At 43.7% G+C, this 18,870-nt stretch overlaps 1 protein-coding gene across 4 annotated transcripts in view; it reads left to right on the top strand.

Annotated features, from left to right (window-relative positions):
• WDR7 (WD repeat domain 7) overlaps window positions 1-18,870 on the top strand; it is a 130,682-nt gene that overhangs the window by 42,050 nt on the left and 69,762 nt on the right. For all 4 annotated transcript variants that reach the window (XM_074931476.1, XM_074931474.1, XM_074931473.1 and 1 more), the window contains 2 exons: window positions 179-302; window positions 6,260-6,373. In XM_074931476.1, the coding sequence (XP_074787577.1) occupies window positions 179-302; window positions 6,260-6,373 (238 nt within the window). The remainder of the gene's footprint in view (window positions 1-178; window positions 303-6,259; window positions 6,374-18,870) is intronic.

The following is an 18,870-nucleotide window of genomic DNA, read 5'->3' as shown; positions in this document are numbered from 1 at the left end:
TTTGTTGGTGTAAAATCCCAGAGGGTTTGGGGGTTTTTTTAAACTTTGGGAAAGCTTTTTATGTATATTTTCATCTGCTTTCATTGTTCAGTCTTCTGTAATATGCTAAACGATGCTGAAAACATCCTGCTCAATATTTAATATTTGAGTTGGTGTGACGTTCCTGCTGGCTTTGCAGGTAAGAGAAGCTGCCCAGGCCCTACTGCTAGCGGAACTGAGGAGAATCGAGCAGGCGGGTCGGAAGGAAACCATTGATGCCTGGGCTCCTTATTTACCACAGTACATTGACAGCGTTATATCACGTAAGTAATGCTGGGTTGAACCTGGAAACCACTCGGTTGTTAGATTAAAAAAAAAAAAAAAGTATTTTGTACAGAAAACTAAGCAGTACTACTAGTCTGGGGGAAGATTCTAGGGGAAATGTCTAGGGTTATATGGAAAAGTTTCTTGAAACTTTCAAAGTAATCTCACACCCATGAAGGCACTTAAGGCTGCTAATGTTGATCAGGTAATGTGAACACTGCAGCCCACCTTACCGAGGTTGGGGTGTCTCTGGCTGTTCCTGCTGTTGAGGGGCTGGGCTGTAGTTTAGAAGTTTCAGAGAAGAAACCTGTGAAAAGGGCTGATAAAATTACAAGGTACTAGTGGTGAAACATTGACGTTCTTCTTCAAAGAATGTATAATTCAATTATAGAGGTGGTTACAAAGGGATCCTTTGGCATCCCGAGAGTATGAAAGGAGGTACTGCAGGGTCAGGCAGCGCGTGTCTGTCAGTGGGACAGTTGATGCTGCTCCTGCCCCCGGGGGTGTCACAGCCTCTGGATGCGGAGCGCTGCCAGGGGAGGCCGGGGGAGAGGGCCTAGTTCAGCCAGGGCTTGCGAGGCAGTCAGTTATGGGCGTGGGTAATGACGAGCATCACAGTACAGTACTTCCCTCCATACTTAAAGGGAGAACGTTTCCTCCATCTCCTCCTCGCTCATCAAATTCATAGAAATCTAAAACTCAAGGTTAATGGGCTGTAGGGCACTAGAAGCTGAATCTGGCTTTACAAAGAGCAAGAGTAGTGCAGGAGCAGCAGAGAAAAGGTCTCCTGTGGTGTTAGGCTGAGGTGTACTGCACCCTGACTGTGCCAGAAGCCCATCCAGGGACGAGCTGTTCCCGTTTCACCTCTCTGCTGACTTCTCAACCACAGGTACAGTCGTTTCATGCAGGCTCTGCATAGCCCTTTCTTGGCCACCGGCTGCTCACACTGGCCTCCAGAGCTAATTTAGCTTTGCTTTTTTAAAATGCGAGATTATCCACACTATTGCCAACTCCTCGGAACCGTTTGCTCCCCTTCCTGGGTTTCTCCATCCAGTTCCTTTTCCCCGATGCTCTCTGTTAGCAGAGTCTCATGATTCGTCAGGTCCGTGGCAGCATTTGCCTCGTAACGGGGATGGTGTTGCACAGTTGGATGTGGAGCCAAGCAGCAAACAAGAAGTGAAAGCATGTTGCATATATGTGCCAAAGAGCCTTAACTCAGAGTGATAGGTACTTGCACCATTTTGTATATTAGGGTGAATTTTTTAATTGATCTTCTGCGGTCAGTTATACTCAGTTTGTAGAATACAGCCGTAGTCACCCTCTACTCTCAGGAGTAGCTGCTATAGCAACTGTTGATGACTGCTAATTTCTTTTCTCTGGAGTGATAGCGAATGGCCTTGTTGGGTGCAAGGTTATGGATGTCATTGTCTTGGTGAAGTGTATATAACCCACTCCGTGGGCCTGCTTTAGCCAGCTCGCCGCTTCCAAAAAACCCAATTCTTTCTAATGGACTTATAAACAACCAGTAATTTGTATTAGCTTCAAGAATTTGCTATTTCTGGTACTCCTCGTTACTTAAACAACTACATCTGAAAGTTTTAGAGAAGAGTATGCAGTTCTGTTCTGCACGTGCATAATATTTTGTTCTGCCTCCTGTGCTTATGTTTGTGCTCGGGGTAGAAGCATGGCACACGTTTTCGTAGCAATAGTCAGGGACTGACTGGTTTAAGGAAAAAACTCAAGGATTCTGTACACATGCAGCAGCATTTTGGCCTCTGTGAGTCATTAGCAAATCAAAGTGCGTAGCATTTGTTTTACGTTAAATTAGGACGTGCTTATCTATCAGAACAAGAAAGTTTTAAAAGACAGGAAGAAAACATAAAATAGAGAAATCAACTGAGCGTGGCTGAATGAACGACTTGAATGTCAATGTTCAATATTGTGAAAGCACTGATACTGAAAACCTTTGGAACAGGTCGTGACTAGCAAATGGGAATTAATTTTTTTTATATTAAGTGTTGTAAACGATGAGTTAAGGATACAGAGTTTTGTGGTTCTCCAGAAGGAGAAGGCATTTAATGGTCTTATTGTCTGTGTGAATGTGCACAAAGGTGCTGATGCTCTGAGAAGGAATAATTACACTGTCAGAAAGGAGAAACAAAGTAAGGAGCTACAGATGTTGCTGTTGTGGGTAAAATGTACGTGTTAGTTACACTGTAAAACATAATTAAAAAATCAAATGTTTTTTGAAAGGTCAGGGGAGGAATTGAAGGGGCTAAGAAATTTTTAGGATGCAGTGGACTTCTGAAAAGTAGAGTTCTGTGCTAGAAAGATGAGGAGAAGAAATATGAAAGATAAATACTGTTTTGGTCCCTTTTGGTCCCTTCATCTTCTGCTTCTCGCAGTTTTGTCTTTTGATAGAGGGGTGTAAATTATCAGCATATTTTTGTGTCCAGCATATGTTGTTACTCTGAAATAGTGACCACCACTCGCTTTAATTAAACCAAACCCGTTAATATGTGAGAGCAGCACTGTTTCTGCATCATTCACGCAAGAACTAGTAGAAGCTTCCTCCTGGTGTGAGATTGTCACATGCATTTAATTGACTCCTGAATGGATAAACCATGTAATACTAGCAAACAGATGAGATTTTTTCCCCCATTTGTGCTCAGATCCAATAGCAATTTGGGGATGTGACCTTTCGCACAGAGATCAAGCACCTGGCCCGTCTCCCAGCGTTGTGTTAAACTGCCTTCAGGAGACTTGAAAGACGGGCAAACGTGCGCGGGGTTATCTTCTAACCATCTCGTAAGTGCCGCGAGAGGGGCGGCCGTCCCCCTGTGGCTGCTGAGGTGGATGGAGGAGCAGGGATAGAATTGTCTCTCTGCGGGGCCCCCCCTCGAACGGCCCCGCGCCGCTGGCGCTGCCCCAGCTCAGCTGAGCTCAGCTCAGGTCCTGCCGCCTGCAGCTCAGGTGTTCAGCACATCAGGCTTCGTTCTGCAGCGCCTGCGAGGGGGAACAATAAATCTCGGGTTTAGTTGGGCCTTCAAATCCAAAATTGGCGTGTCAGCTTGTTGACCCCACATCAAATGGAATGGCTGTATAAGTGACGTTGGGAATTAAAGCGATGAGAGATGGTGCAGGTGTTGGTATTTTTCAGGCTCCCATAGGGAGGAAAACACTGAAGCCTTTCAAAGCTTCCTCTTGTACCTACTAAAATTATGTCATGCGACTGTAAATATTTGCTGTGGCCTTGTCTGCCTCTCGTTTGTGCAGCGCACAGTTGTCTCTGAAACGCTGCGTGGTCCGAGGGGCGTTTGCTGCAGAAGTCTGTAATAACAAACATGCTGTTGGCAGTTTTTATGGATCTATTCCTACTAGACTGATATTTCTGCTAGAAAGTTGTATTTAAAGCCACATTAATTGAGTAAAACTTTAACTAAACCTCCATCAATTTGAATGGAAGCTTTCACTGAGGAAAGGTACTTTGATTGGACCCTAAAGACTTTGCTGTTTATGTATGTGGTTGATCATCTTACTGGTGCCAGGTTTGACTTAAAAGGGCCCAAAGAAGTAAGGCAAATAATGTTGTGCTGCAACATTTTAATGTATTAAATAAATAACAAATTTAGGACGCCACAGTAAATAATAAACTGTAATAAAGCTTAAGTTTAATACAAGTATATCTGAGTTTTCCAGATTTCTTAATACATTGGCTGATTTATTTCTAATACTTTCAGAGGTTTATGATCCGTTCGCTTCTAAAACATATTTCTACGATATTTTAGTGAATTATGTAGAAAACACTTGTCAAGGAGTACATGTTCCTTCTTACTGGATTTTCATGGAGAGAAAATGATAATTTATTGCCTGACATGTTTGCATGATGACTAATTTTCTCCCCTTTTGGCTTTATCCATTCACTGTTTTTTGGGGAATGTCTAATCATTCTGATTTAAATAGATTTTTACTTATATTGTTATTTTAATTGTATAAAATTTTAATAAACCCTTCTAACTTTTTTTTATGTGCTGTGCAGTTGGTTCTGACTCCTGCAGAGGCACCCGTTGCCTTCCATTGCATTAGCTAGTCTTGGTCAGCTCTGTAGAAAGGTGTAGCAGAGAAAATCAGCCTCTTCTCAGCAACTCGGGGCTAGAAAGCAGGGTAAGAGGTGAGGGAATAACTAAATAAATCAAAGCCTTTGAGTTTTGGCCCAGCCTAAACCTACCATTTGGGGCCTGCTAGCCCCTTGGCTTCTGCCAACTTGGGTGTTGAAGCCCAGAAAATACTCCCTCGGAGGTGAAACGTCCTCGGTCAGCACCTTCATGCTACAGTTTTCAAAAGGCATGCAAACTCTTCACCCTTCTCTGGGTGTGGAAAGAAATCAAAAGACTTTTAGACTATGAAGTGATGTTTAGGGAAGAGCCGGCCGCCCGCTGCGCCGGTGGAGGTTGGCAGCTCCTTGTACAAACCACTGCGCAGAGTAAAGCAACGCGTCAAAACTGACCTCCCCTCTGCCAGCTCCAGTGGGTGGACACAAATAAATATGCCTTACAAAGTAGTTGGGGCTTGAAGGTGAAGGCCGACGAGTATTTTGTCGAGGTGGTGCTGGAATCCCGACGTCTGTGTGGACGCTGGTGGAGACCCCGCGGAGAGGTGATGCTCCGTCTCTTGAGGAGCGCCCGAGTAAGGTTCCTGGGCAGTTGGGATCGCAGGGGATCTCCGTGCACTCCTGCCAGCATGCTTGACTCAGTACTGTGGGCCGGTCTGGTGGTGTATTTGTTGTCACCGGTTTTTATATGTGTTGATACAACACAAAGGACATTCAGGAAGTTATTGACAGGTGGGAGTTTCTTTTTGAAGAGGCTGTGTCCAAATCGGATTAGAAATTGCTGTCAGACAAACTCCCTGTGTTATCACAAGGTACAAGTAATTGCTTTGCTGTGAGCATGGCATTTTAAATTAAAAAAAAATTAAAAATCAAATCCGGAGTACGTATGAGAATGGGTCATTTTTAAACCACTTCAGAAATATGAACAGAGTTAAAGGGAGTTGGGGTGTGGATCCACAAACCTCACTGTACACAGCTGACAGATCCGTTCCCCCCTTGTGATTTATTATGATACCATCCTCTTTATTTATCAATCACATTTGTAGGCTTGGAGAAGTCTAGCAACAATCTCTTCATAAAATAAGATTTTTTGGTAGTACAGACTGACGTAGAGGAGTCTTGGGAGGAAAGAAACCTCAGGGCGTCCCTCCAGTCTGTGTTCGGGTTCCCTGCAGCTCTTTGCAAAGGCTGTTTGCGAGGCTGGGCTTTTTCACCCGTAGCAGAACACTTCTTTGGATAACGCCTTGAGTGAATTGTGGTAAGGCTCCTACGGGGAATAATTAAAGATTGTAACTGGGCAGAGTGTAAGCGGGTGAATTATAGCTTTAATCACATGGTGTGCCGTGGCATGATTTGGTGCTCACTGTATAGTTTCCAACAGCAACTACCAGATGCATCCCAGCCCAAAGGACGTGGAATGAGTCAGCTGAATTAATACATTCTGAAGGTCGCCTGGGAAAATGGCACCTTTTGTGGCAAGAGAGATGAAGTATTGGGAGGAGATGTAAGAGAAGTGCTGCTGGAACTCTGTATTTTGTGGCTAAATAAGTTGTTAGTCTGTAATATGTGTATCTAATATTTTTAATTATGCTAGAAGACAGCAGAAAAGAAGAAAATCTAGAAAAGATATTTAGAATGTGGAAAAAGATTCTCTGTTTTTTTTAAAGGATAGGTTTGGGAAAAGTCTGCATACAGTGTGAGGGGAAACCAGAAAATAGTTGTTCTTTGCTTTCTCTCTGTTTCATAGAGTTCATGTTCATAGATAATTACTTTTTCTTTTCCTGATCTAAGGATGTGTTCTACCAAAATCACTGACTCCTGTGGGTGTCTGATTGTTCTTTTCAGCTGGAGTAACCACGGAAGCCATTCAGACTGGTAGTGCAAGCCCGGATTCCTTGGGAACAGAAGCCAAAGTTCAGGAAGAAGAGCACGACCTGGTTGACGATGACATCACGGCAGGTGAGCATCGGTGGAAGGGACGGGTTAGGTTTTGACATACTAGGTACTGTGCAGAGGAGATGGAACACTTTCTGCCAAATTGCTTGTTTTTTCCTGAGCAAACAAAATGCTGAGGCTGCCTCGGAAGAACTGTGTGGTGTAAGAGATGAAGTGATTCAACAGCAGGGAAGAGCTATAGACAAAAACTAAACATTGGCTTAACTGTCACTCTGGCAATATTATTGTGTTACTTCTGAATCATTATTTATATTTTAATATATGTGTTCTGAGCTTTTAAGTCTGCATGCAACCAACGTTTAGCTTGTAGCTCTTGAAGAGTAAAGGCTTGATGTGGCTCTTTAAGTTATCCCTTAAACTTTTCACCTTGGAGAAGGTGTAAGAGCGCTACCATCAGCCTGCGTGACTGGGCTGGGTTCTTTTTTCAACAAGCAGACGCTGCCAGTTTGTTGCACAGAGAATTCCAGTGTATTTCATCTCTACAGTACTCAGCTCTTTACTGTTCCTCTAGTTTATTGGAGACTGGCAGGTGAAGCCAAGAGTTCTGGTCCATCAAGGCATATTCTGAAATGAGAGTTCATACAAAAATACACAGTTAATTATAAGCAATTACCTTTGGATTCTTTTTTTCATGCTTATGTATGCAGTGTCCCAAGGCAAATATCTACATGCTCACTATCAGTACGCTGGGAATTTGAGTGATTACAGTGTGTGTTTTGGGGATAGAGGACAAACCCTCGGAAAATGTAAAAACCAACCACCGAATGGGCTGGCCATGCCCTGGGACACGGGTTTCCCCAGCGTGTACCTCAGGGCAGTGTTTCCTTCAGGAACACACACCATCTCCTCAGCCCCCCATCCGCTGGGGACCCGCTGGCCCTTTTTCTGGAAGCTTTAACAGTAGCCTTGTAGCCGAGGGCGCGCTGCATCCACACAGCCTTCTGCCCCTTCCATGTCCTGTGTTCTTTCCACAGGCACAACTGAAGATCAGGCACATTAATGGAGTAAATTCCAAATTATTTGTGATTTTTAAATTCTTTTATTTTTCGATGTGCTGGACTGAGTTTTGAGGCTTTTGGGAAGCTGTCTGTTATGTTGCTAGAGTCTGGTAGCAACAATTTTGTTTTACAGAGAGAGTGTTTTTGTTATTTAAAAGCAGTTGAGCTTTAAAAAGGTATCCTGAGTAAAGATGAGATTTTGGCCTACAATTGAATACAATTAGTTTTGTGTTGATAGAATAGGGAAAAAAAAAGACATTTTGAGACAATTGAAACGTAACTTTATCTTAAAAATATGATGCAGCTTTTTCTATAGTGGTCCTACTGAGGCTTAATATTTATTGATCTGAGTGCACCAAGTAATGCTGGTGTGCAGTTGTCTACAGGATTTTTTTCAGTTCAAATTGAGATTCACCAAATGCTTTCATTTATCCGAATAATTTTTTAAAAGGATCACTTTCACATCAGGCCTTTTAGAGATTAAAGCATTTTAGCTTAGCTGGCTGAAAAGCACCAAAGCCTGTTTCTGGAAAATACTTCAGTGATGCACTACAGTGTCTCTCAAGCATTTAAACATACACACGCTGGAGTTCTTTAGAAAATTGGGTCTGTCTTCAGATGCTCTGAAAATACACACACGAGGAGTCTCCCGGTGCAGCAGTGGCATGTGTTGCTGTCTTTAATGCCCAAAAGGCTTCTCTGGATAACTAAAAATGGAACAAACATTTTGCTTAAATAATTCACGCATGGACAACAACATTTTTTCTTAGTTGGGCATAAAATCTACTGGCTTCAGTGCTGAAAATTTTGCAATTCATCATGATGGTAAATTGGCTTTTTCAAAATTTATTTTAGATTCTTTTTTTTTTTAATTTGTAATTATTTGTATTTTCAGTGTCATTTTTAGGTTCTAAGACAGCATCTAAGTTTGAATTTAGAAATGCAGCTATATTTTTCCGGTAAATAAAGGCAGAGCAAAATAAGAAAAATAAAAATGCAGCATAGTGCTGTTATGTATTTGGAAACACAGATGTTTGTCCTTTAGCTTTAGCACAGGTGCAGCAGCATCTCTAGGGGTAGTTAAACAAGGACACGGCTGAGCATGGAACAGGGATAAAGGGTCGAATGTCACCGGTGCTGTGGAAGGGGCAGCACTGCATTGCAACCCTGACAGATTTATCTACTTACAGAGGAAATTAGATAATGGAATGAGTAGGCTGTCTTCAGAAATCCACTGGATTTACTGTGCGGAGCTGGGTTGGAAATGAAGAACTTCAAAGAAGTAACGTTGAGGTTGCAAAGTGTTTGCCCCTGCGCTGGGAAATGGGTAACATGCTGGGTCGTAACGTGCTGATTATCGTGGGTGTTGTAGGGATTGTTCTTATGCCTGATCAACGGACACTTCTAGCAAGTTCAGGATCAGTTTAGTTCTAATTAATTCCCAGGTAGCTGTGGGTGTCCGGGGACTTGCGGGCGCGTCCTGTCGGTGGGTTGGGTGCTGCTGGTGTCTGACGGGGCCGCCGGGTTTCGGAGAAGCCCTCGCTGCTGAGGTGGTGACTCTTGCCACAGAGAGCTTGTTCTGATCGCAGTTTTACTACCTTAGATGGTACCACCAGCCTCTTTGGCATGGCACAGTGTGGAGCTTTTCCATGGCAATCGCTTTTTGCGTGATAACCTTGGTCACACTAGGGTCGATGATGACTCTTGCAAAGCACAAACTTGTTCCTGGTTCTAAGTAAATACTAATTCTTTAAACATTTATCCCCCCTTCTGTGAACTCTGAATGGCATGTACAGGCATCTCAGCTGCAAAATTGGATAGAAATATAGACTGCCTCAGTTTTATAGCTAAAAGGCTTTCAGAATTATACCTCTGTGCTTATGTTAAATCTGGGCCTGGACCAGTTCCTGGACCTGGGCTTTGCCCAGCAGCAGGCCGAGCTCCACTGCTGCTGCAGGGCTTTGGTGGAAGAGAAAGCTCACGCTGGGATTCCCCTGCACCCTTCTCCTGCTCGAGGGGGTGTGTAAGGCAGGTGCAAGCCTGAGCAGCTCTCCTAGAGGCTTTGTTCCAATTCTGGGAGAATTGGAGCAGTTTTAGGTAAGACACAGGGCTCTCAGGGAGAGGGGTTAGATGTCCTTGGAGTGTCGTTATGACTTTCACAAACAGATCTCACGTCCCCTCATTGGTTTGATTATAAAACCTGCTGTCTGCTAGTGAACAGTGAACAGTTTATTGGTTTACTCCAGTTTTAATAGCTATAGGAAGATAAAACGTCGGTGGGTGGGAGATTCAGGGCACAGCCTGCTGTGCCCGCTCCCAGGAGGGAGCGCTGCCCCGCGGAGCAGAAGCGTGGCACTGACACCTCCCTTGAGCTGGCTGCCCTGCTAAATGGTAACACTCCTGAGAGGTAACGAGGTTAAATACACTGTGACTGGAGCGATTACTCTGGCTTGGTATTTCTGAGAATAAAACCAGTAACAGATACATTTCCATTCGGGTCTACTTGAGCCAGTGTAAACATTTATCATTTTAGGAGATGCTGTGATAACACTCGGTCAGTCGCTGTGTCGGGGTAGTGGGGAATTGAATTGAAATGCAGTTCATTTCTGAGGATCTGTCACTCCCAAAAGCTGGGGGACAGGGGATGGGGACGGCTCTAGCTGCAGGGAGAAGATGTTGTCTGGTCCAGTTTGTTTTCTGCTGTGTGCTGGTGTGACACGTTATCCACACGGCAGGGAGAAATAACAGCCAGCCTTCTCCTCCCCCTTTAGTGATCCCTTGCACAGAGGGAAGGGCCTCTTTGACAACCTCTTGTAGCAGGTCAAGGCAGTGAGGAGAGGCTTTAGAAATTCTCTTTGTTCAGCCGTGCAGCCAAAATGAGCCTCAGTCAAGCACATGCTAACGTACGACTTGTGCATTGTATGGCCACAATTACTTCTGATAGGGGAGAGTTCCAGCAGTTAGAGTAGTGCACAGATAAAAAGTTTATATGGAAAATAAAATCTGGGAATGACAGTGATAAATGTTTGTCAACTTGAAAATTTACTCCTTTAAATCTCTTCTTGCAAGTAGTATTTTTTTCAGCAATAATTATCCTTTTAACTGGCCAAGTCAGAAACAAGTAATATTGCCGGATTAACCCACACTCTAAACTTAAAAATAGCTCTTTAATCAGTGACAGTATTTGTCTGTGTGAAAGCCTCAAGGGTGTACAGGAAGGGATTGTGCTTCTGGTGATTCCTCTCGTACCTTACGGCACCGTCAGTGCTGTTGAAGTGCAGCGCTACATGCAGTGCATTTGCAAACACTTTTAACTTCCAGCATTTTCTCCTATTTGGAGCACTTATTTTCCCCACGCTGTCTAGACTTTCTGATTTTGGTGCCATCTAACCACTTGAAGTAGCTTGAAATTAGTTCCTGGGTGATGTATTATTTTTTTTCTGTGTGTTACTACAATTTTTTTTACTCGAAGGCTTACACTATAGCAGAAGAAAATATTACAACAAACTGTGAACTGGAAATTGTGGACAGTCATCTGTTAAATCCTATACTGTGGTTTGTTTTCTCTTTTAACATTTTTAATAGTATATTGAGCTTCTGGACTACTTTGGTGGCTTCTCTTCATTCTCTTTCTTCCTGCTGGAGCGGGAGTTCTTTGAGGCGGGAGCGCCAGGTGCCGCTGCCCGGTGCGTCCCTCCCGTTACCAGCCAGCCTCCCACTGAAAGTTTGGGGTGGAGTGGAGGTGCACAACAAATGGAACCATCTGCCATCCCCAGCGAACAAGCCAGCAGCCCACTGTTCAGCACAATAAGGGCGCCAAAAGAGTCAATCTCTGGACAAAGTTCCCGCTGGGTTTCTTTTAAGTAGGTTAGACTGAACCTGAGCACCTGTCACATACGTTTTTGTATCTCCTAAGCCCACCATAGAGAGATCAAAAAAGCTTTTAATTTGTGTTTAATCACTCATTGGGAAGCCATCTACCATATCATGCAGTGACTGTGGTGTAAAACACCAGAAGAGTGAAGGTTTATCATCTAAAGGAAACTTCATCCCTTTCAGATGCTAATTAAGAAAACAGAGAAAATAGTGTGACTTATCTCTGCTGCTTGGTCTTTTCTGTTACAATTAGAAGATGAATGTGAGTTCAGACATGGTTAGTTAACATGTGAAAGTTTATTTTTAATGGAGTTTTTGTGTGTGCTGACAGGAATTCTGAAACACCTTGAGAAATGTGTCTGACATAGTCGCGTACCAAGTTAACGGCGAATTTAGGTTCCTACAATTTGTAATTAGCAGTCTGCAAAGGAAGCAAGACGCTATAGCTAAAATCCTGGCATTTTGCGGGGTTTGTTTTTTTAAGGGAACGTAGTTCATGTAAAAACGCAGGGGTTTTCCAGCAAGGCCGTGTGTATTTGAACAGATACGGGCATCTGCCAGGCAAGCAGATGTCGCCCAGCAAACGCCATTAAGAGCCGTGCCCTCTGCGAGGGGTTACGGGCTTGACATCTGTCTGAGGGCATCTGTCAGCGCCGGGACGGTGCTCCACGTGCTCATTAAGGACTCGCTAATTCAGGAGAAGCCGTTTGTTTTGGGGGGCTGCTGGGGTGGCTTCTAATTGACAGAGAAGCGTGGAGCGGAGCCGGGGCAGAGCCGCGAGCTGTGGGTGCAGCGAGCGCTGCGGCGTCCGTCCTCAGCCAGGCAAGGGCTGTTCAGGCACCACAGCTACACTGAGTTAGAAAAAACTGATGCTTCTGAAGTGAACGCAGAGTTAGAAGAATAAAGATAAGTGCCTTGGCTGAAAAAGCTAGCGAACTCGACTAAAACCTTCAAAATTATTTACTTAAAGGCAACGTGCCTAGGTGTGAAGCTCTAGCTTGTGTTGCAGCATTGTTAAAGGTTTGTCCTCTGTGGGAAGCGGCGTCAGTTTTTCTTCAGCTTGTGTGTGAGCTGTGGAGCTGCAGCCAGACAAACGAGGCCACGTGTGTGCCCGCTGGAAGGGCTCCTCTGGGGGAGCTGCTCTCGGAGGGGCGTGTGGGACCCAGCCGCCTCGTCCTGTGCTGCGGGTCCTTGGGGACGAGCAATGGGTGCTGCTGGTCCCCGGCGGGGGGTCGGGGACAGCCCGGCCTCCTCCTGCCCCCCATGACAGCAGCAAATCCGCCGAGGGGAAAAACCTGCCCGAGCTGCTGTGTCTGGAGGGTGGATGGATGTTCTGGTGTGTTAATCAGGGTTAGCGTTCTCTCTCTACTGGGGTATTACACCAGGGTGTGCTCATTTAGAGGCCAAGACATATCACAGGGAGCAAGTGACTTTTAAAATTTTAAAATATTTACTTCATCCGTCCCGTGTTTCAATGAAATCAGCGTGTTACATGACAGCCATGTTTGCAGGCAGTGCAGTTCTGCATAAAGACTCTGTTAAATATTGATTTCTTTAGCGTAGCACGAGCAGCAGTCTGACGCGCATTCATCTACAAATGCTTGCTTTTGTATTTGAAAACGCTTTTTTCATCTAGTTTTGTATGCTTTCTGATATCTGTACTTACTTGAGGGTGTACAGCTTAACGCTAAACCTCGCATGACGCGTCAAAGCAGCGTCAGGCCTTACCCACTTATTTGGTGTGTGCCAGTGGGAAGTCGGCATCGGTGTGTGCTTTTATACGTCAGTGAAAATCGATCGGGGACTCTTGTCTGAAATTCTTTTGTTGTTTTGGTGGCAGATGTCTTCTTCCAGAGCTGCGGAGTCGCCCTTTGTGCCGCCGTTGCTCTGAAGCATCGTATTAACTTGGGGAAACTTAGTGCTCTTTGTCTCGGAAAAACATTTGTACCTTAATTGTGTTCTTCTGGCTGCTCATCTTCTCTCGGTGACGTTGGGCAGAAACTCTTTGGCAGGATGTTTTCCTCAGGTGTAGAAAGGGAGTTTTAAAGAGGCACAGGTTATAAAGGCAGTGTATTAACATGTGATTTTTCTAGTATTCTTGTTTTTGTTTTTTGTTTTTATTCTGTTATGATTCATTTGTGGTTGGCGCTGCAACCAGAAGTTTCATAAGTCTCATACTTTCTGGGTTTTCTTTTTTTTTTTTTTTTTTTGTTCTAATAATAGTGTAATGTTGTTAAAGTGTGTGGCAGGAATACACTTAAATCTCTATACGGTGTTTCCTTTGGTTGAGGCACGCGAGCGTGTGAGCGGTTTGTGTTTCCTGTCACTTCTGTGCAGAGCGTTTGGGACGCGGCAGGGCCACCAGCTTCGCTACAGTTCTTAGCCAACTCCTTTACAGCAGTTGTTTTGCCTAAAAAAAAAATCTGTATTCTCGTGTTTCTCTCGCATTTGAAGACTGCCAACAGAGGCACCGCCAGCCTTGGGTGTTGACTTGCACAAATTCACCCTTTCCGTGGGGAAGACAGTTCTTACAAATGCCGCCAGTCTGGGAACTTCACTGGAGATTCCTTTCCCAGAAGCTCGTGCTCGTTGTTATGACATAAATCATTTACTTGATAACTAATATATTGTTAAATATAACATACAACTTCTTTTAAGATTTCCCTTGCTCTTGAAAGCAACTTCTGAAATTGGGCAGTTTAAGTTTAGTCTGAGATCACTGTCTCCCATTTCATGCAACACGTGAGCTGTCTCCATCCAGCACGCTGCGGAAGATGAATTTACTGCATCCACTCTGAAATGGCTGTAATTATTTCTTAGATATCTAAATGCTGTTGCCCTGAGGGTATACTAATTCCTGAGGCAATGAAGCAGTGATGTAGAGCAAAGACCTGAAACCTCTGCGCTTTTTTAATTTACGTTTTTGGACTCGCTAGTGAAAAATGACACGGATGTTAAATAAGGTTTAAAATGTCAAGGCACAATTTCATTTATGATTACATATAGCTTATTGAAGGAACCGAGCATGGGCAGGGTTTACTTGTGTGGGTACAGAACATCTCTTAGGCTGGTGCCTTAGGGTCTGCTTTGGTTCGTGAGGGAAGCGGTGAGGTCTGGACGGACCCGGGGCTGGTCTCACCCCGGGTGCATAAGCCTTTCGTGTGTTGCCTGAACACTTTCTGTAACCCTGACAAAATGCCGACTGCATCTCTTGGGGTAATCCTTTCAGAGGTCCCCACTTCATCGGTTTAAAACGCATTTGCTCCAAGTACTGCTCTTGTGACTTTAATGCCTTCTTGCCCCCGGTGACCAATCTTCCTTCCCAAAAATATCAGGTGTTGTCCCAGCACTAAGTCAGTCTGTGTTGGACTTAAACAAGAAGAAAATACTTCAGTGTTGAAATCCCAGAAGTAGCTGTGGGCACGCAGAAGCACAATCACCTGCTGAGCAGTTGTTGTTGACCAGGTGACTGTTGTGAGAGCAGGACTGTGGTCTGTGCCGGGACGAGATCCCCCTGCTCTGTGCCTGCACCAGCCTCTCCTCTCCCCATGCTGGCAGAGGAAACTCTTCACACACTTAGTTTTGGTTATTTTTTTTTCCATCATGGGCAGATCTTTCTCACTACTTCAGAATAATTTTTTTGAAGGTGTTTTTTGGCTACACGTAATTCTTCCCTTTTTATAGGCAAATCACACTTCTTCATGCGAGTTTTGCGGGACCTGATGGTAGGAAGAGCAGGAAACATGGAAGGCTTTGAGGTCAGTGTTAAGTGGGTAAGGGAGCTGTTAGCAGAATTTCAGATTGTAACTCTTCACCCAGGGTGGTAGAAGCCCTGAAAAACAAAAGCTGTGTCAGGTACCAGCCTGACCTGTAGAACAACAAGCAGTGGGTGCCAGTCTGCACCTGCAGGCTCTTGACTCTGGTGTTCTGAATTTCCTTCCCTACCTCTGTCCAGTGACTCAAGGAAATTCGAGTCCAGGGTTGTCCTGCAGGCACCTAAAACACCTGACGTGAGTTCCCCTCGGCTGCCTTGCTCCTCCCTGGGGGGGGATTTGAAGGGAAGGAGAACATCAGTCAAAATCTTGCATCATTTACCAAGTGAAGAATTGCAGCTGGTTGGATTATTCATGTTTGGAAGCAGCTTGTAGTTAGTTACAGAAAGAGAAACTGTCTCTTGTTCACTTGAGGTAATTCTAATAACGAAAAAATAAATTGTTCACTTGTGATAATTCTAGACTTCACTGTTTGGGGGGGGGGCGAGAGGGGGTGTGTGTGTATACATATGTATGCATTGTCTTAAGAAACCAGCTTTCCATGGTTAACTGTATTTTAAGCATAAGATTAGTGACAGCAAAGTTAGAGGATGTTCTTCTTAAAATTAACTAGTTCTATTCATTTTTTAAAAGTTCCGTTGATACGTCTTTAAAATGGTATTTCCTTAGTTTGTGCTGCAGGTTTTCTAGGTAGATTGATGAAAACAGCTTTTAAGTTCTGAAGAGCCATTCCAGTGGGTGCTCTCTGACGTCACTTTATTCTGAACAAAAGCATTTTTCATAAGACAGAGGTCTGGTGTGGAATTTCTAGCAGTTTTTGTAACATGTTTTAATGGCAGCTGGTCTTACAGCATTTTGTAGCGTTTTTCTATACCTTCTTCTGGACAGTCAGGTTTGCAAGTTGGCAGGTTCAACACGTCAGTTATCTACCTAGTATATGAAAGAAGCTGAGGGACGGTTTAAAAAAAAAAAAAGGCGACGCCTTACTGTATTGGAAATTGCTTGTTTTCACATTTCAGCTGTAGTTTGGACAGCTGTAACTATTCAAAAGTAAAATATAATGTAAATGTATTGAACTGTGTTAAAAGATTATAATTTCAATAGTACTTCTTCTATGCAAAAGTGTTAATTTTACCTATTTACGCAAGAGAGAAGATGATTAAAGTTCATACACTTCATTCTTTTACCAGTCTTTGCACTTTGATAAATAAATAGATCATCTAAGATTCAATAGGCCAATTGCAGCATATAATAGCTATTCAGAGGCAATTAAACTGCCTTTTTTCATGCCGGCATGTGAGCGTGCCCTTTCCCAACCTTCAACTTGATTTGTGGTGATTCAAAATTAACTTAAAAGTCTTGTTTGCTGACAGCTTAAAGCTTAATTGACTGAAAGCCAAATAGAGTGTGTTCTGCATTCAGCGCCGGAGCCCTCGCTAGAGCCGTGTGTGGATCGCGCGTGCCGCGAGGCAGCGCCGGTCCCTCCCTCCTCCGCCAGGGTGGGAGCTGGGGGGGGGCCCTGTGTCACACCCCCCCAGCCCTGGGGTCCCCCGGCCCCGACGGAGACCCTGCGGGGCTGGCACAGTTCTGGCACTGCCCCGGGGCTTCCTCCCGCCGCCTCTTGCTCCTCGAGGAGACGTTTGGTTTTCAGCTGTGTTAGGTGAGAGTGAATCAGAAAATGAGAATTACGTCTTGTTGGGTTCACTGCTTGATGAAAGTGATCCTACCGAAAGGCAAAGTCTGCTCTAGCTGAAATAAAAATGATCTCACTGAAAGGCAAAGTCTGCTCTAGCTAAAATAAAAATGATCCCACTGAAAGGCAAAGTCTGCTCTAGCTTAAATAAAAATCATCCCACTGAAAGGCAAAGTCTGCTCTAGCTGTATTAGTGTTGGTCTAAAGACTCTATATTGCTAAACAAGCAACAAATAAGTATCACAACGTGTCTGACAGTACCCACGGAATTCCTGTCCGTCGGTAGGCACAGGGGCATCTGAAAAGCCTCCGCGTGCCCGTGCTGCCGGTGCGCGGTGCCCGCAGGGAAAAGGCTCTGCAGTGGTGCTGGAAAGGGCCTCCTGACACCTTGGTTAGTGGGCTGAGCTGGGGAAAAAATTCCTGATTAAAAGTTACTCACATCTCAGTCTAAATTCTCTTCGTTCTGCTGCTAAAAGCTTTCCTCCCTCCCTGAGTATTTCTGTGGAGAAAATCTTGTTTTGCTGTGGGGGTGCTGCTCGGCACGTTGCCCATCGCTCTCTACCCCCAGTTGGGTGCCTTGGCAGCTGTAGGTTCCCCCGGCCCCTCCCAGTGATGGCTGATGTGAAACATCCTCCAAGGTGCCTGCAAATAAATATTTGACAGTGATCTTTTGTGTTACAGAATGTTCTTGAGGAGGTGTTAAATCATTTCAAATTAAACAATGTCTCTAAGCAGTGGGGAATCCGTCAAAATCAGAAAGGGCTTAACAGTAAAATATCTTAAATTGTCAGGCGTGGTATGATAGATACGCCACACAAACATAATGGCACCTCACGTGTTTTCTCCTGTCAATTCTTAAAGTTCTGTTCACGTACAAGTCGAATTTTAATACGTAAAAGTTAAAGAACATGGCTTCTGATATTGCTTTATTTCTTATTGATTTCTCGGCAAATCATAGCTATCTAATTTCTTCTGCCTTCCTATTGATTTCCAATAGGAAGAACATCTTTTCATAAAGCATCAAAAAAGTTGCCATTTGGTTTCAAAATTACTATAGTTTAAAATAGTTTTACTCATACGTTCCTTTCAATAAAATAATAATCATACTTCAGAATGCGAATTTTGGATTTGTACTGGTTTTATTGGAGTATTACCTATGTCTAGAGAGATCTGCAACTCAACAATACATTTCTTTAATTATCTCTTATTAACAGCTTATCAAATGCTGTTGGGGGGGAAAAAAATCGTATGGTTACATTTATCTGGCTCTAGTTATGTGCAAACTAGTTAATTCTAATACCAAATGTTAATAATACAGTCTCACTGCTCTGTAATATTTGCTTTCCCCGATGGAATTAGAAATTGTGTCTTAATTTAGTGGTAGAGTTATTTAAACGCTCAGGGTTGTCACACGTTTAGGAAGCTGTAAGACAGACATCACTAATTTTCATAAGGCTGCGGGGTTCATGCAGAAAATGTGTTTTTTCTGCATAGAGTAGGTGCTCTCTGCAGCCACCATCCTAATCTGTTGCAGTTTACTGGAATTTTCTTTTCTGCTGCGTCGTTCCTTTTATGACAGAATATTTCACTGTGCTGCAGCCTCTGGGAGCACAAAATGGGTGAGGATGCTGCTTCCTTGCAGGGCTGAGAGCAGGGAAATAGTCAAAGACAAAATGGATTCTCTGCTTTTCAGATGGGGAAATATCAGGCAGGTTTTATTCAGTGTCACTTGCTGTTTTTAAATCACTGAGTTAATGCAACAAAACTTCCCCTATTAGAAACGACATCAAAGTGATAATAATCAAAATTCAGAAAAGGTTTGATGAACAATTAAAATGCTTTTGTTTATGACTCATTTACGTAGACAGTAATGAAGAGAAATACAGATTTTGTGGAAACTGCAGCACAAAATTGCATCTAAAAATTGAACCAGCGAGGTTAGTTAACAACTGATGTCTGGGCTTTGTGGATGTGCTATGAAACAATCAGATGTCACTGGTAACGTTTATTCTCAAGTTATTAAATACTTTAGGCTTATATAGTTTACAACAGAATTCAGTTAGTTGATGATGGTGATGATTGCTTAGCTGAACTTGTTGGTGAAAACACCAAAAACAGCAAATTTGCTTTTTGAAAGTGAACAGATGTTTTTGGCACAGA

This window comes from Athene noctua, chromosome Z, assembly GCF_965140245.1.
Source record: "Athene noctua chromosome Z, bAthNoc1.hap1.1, whole genome shotgun sequence".
Classification (NCBI taxonomy): domain Eukaryota; kingdom Metazoa; phylum Chordata; class Aves; order Strigiformes; family Strigidae; genus Athene; species Athene noctua.
This window is presented reverse-complemented; position numbering and strand designations above follow the sequence as displayed.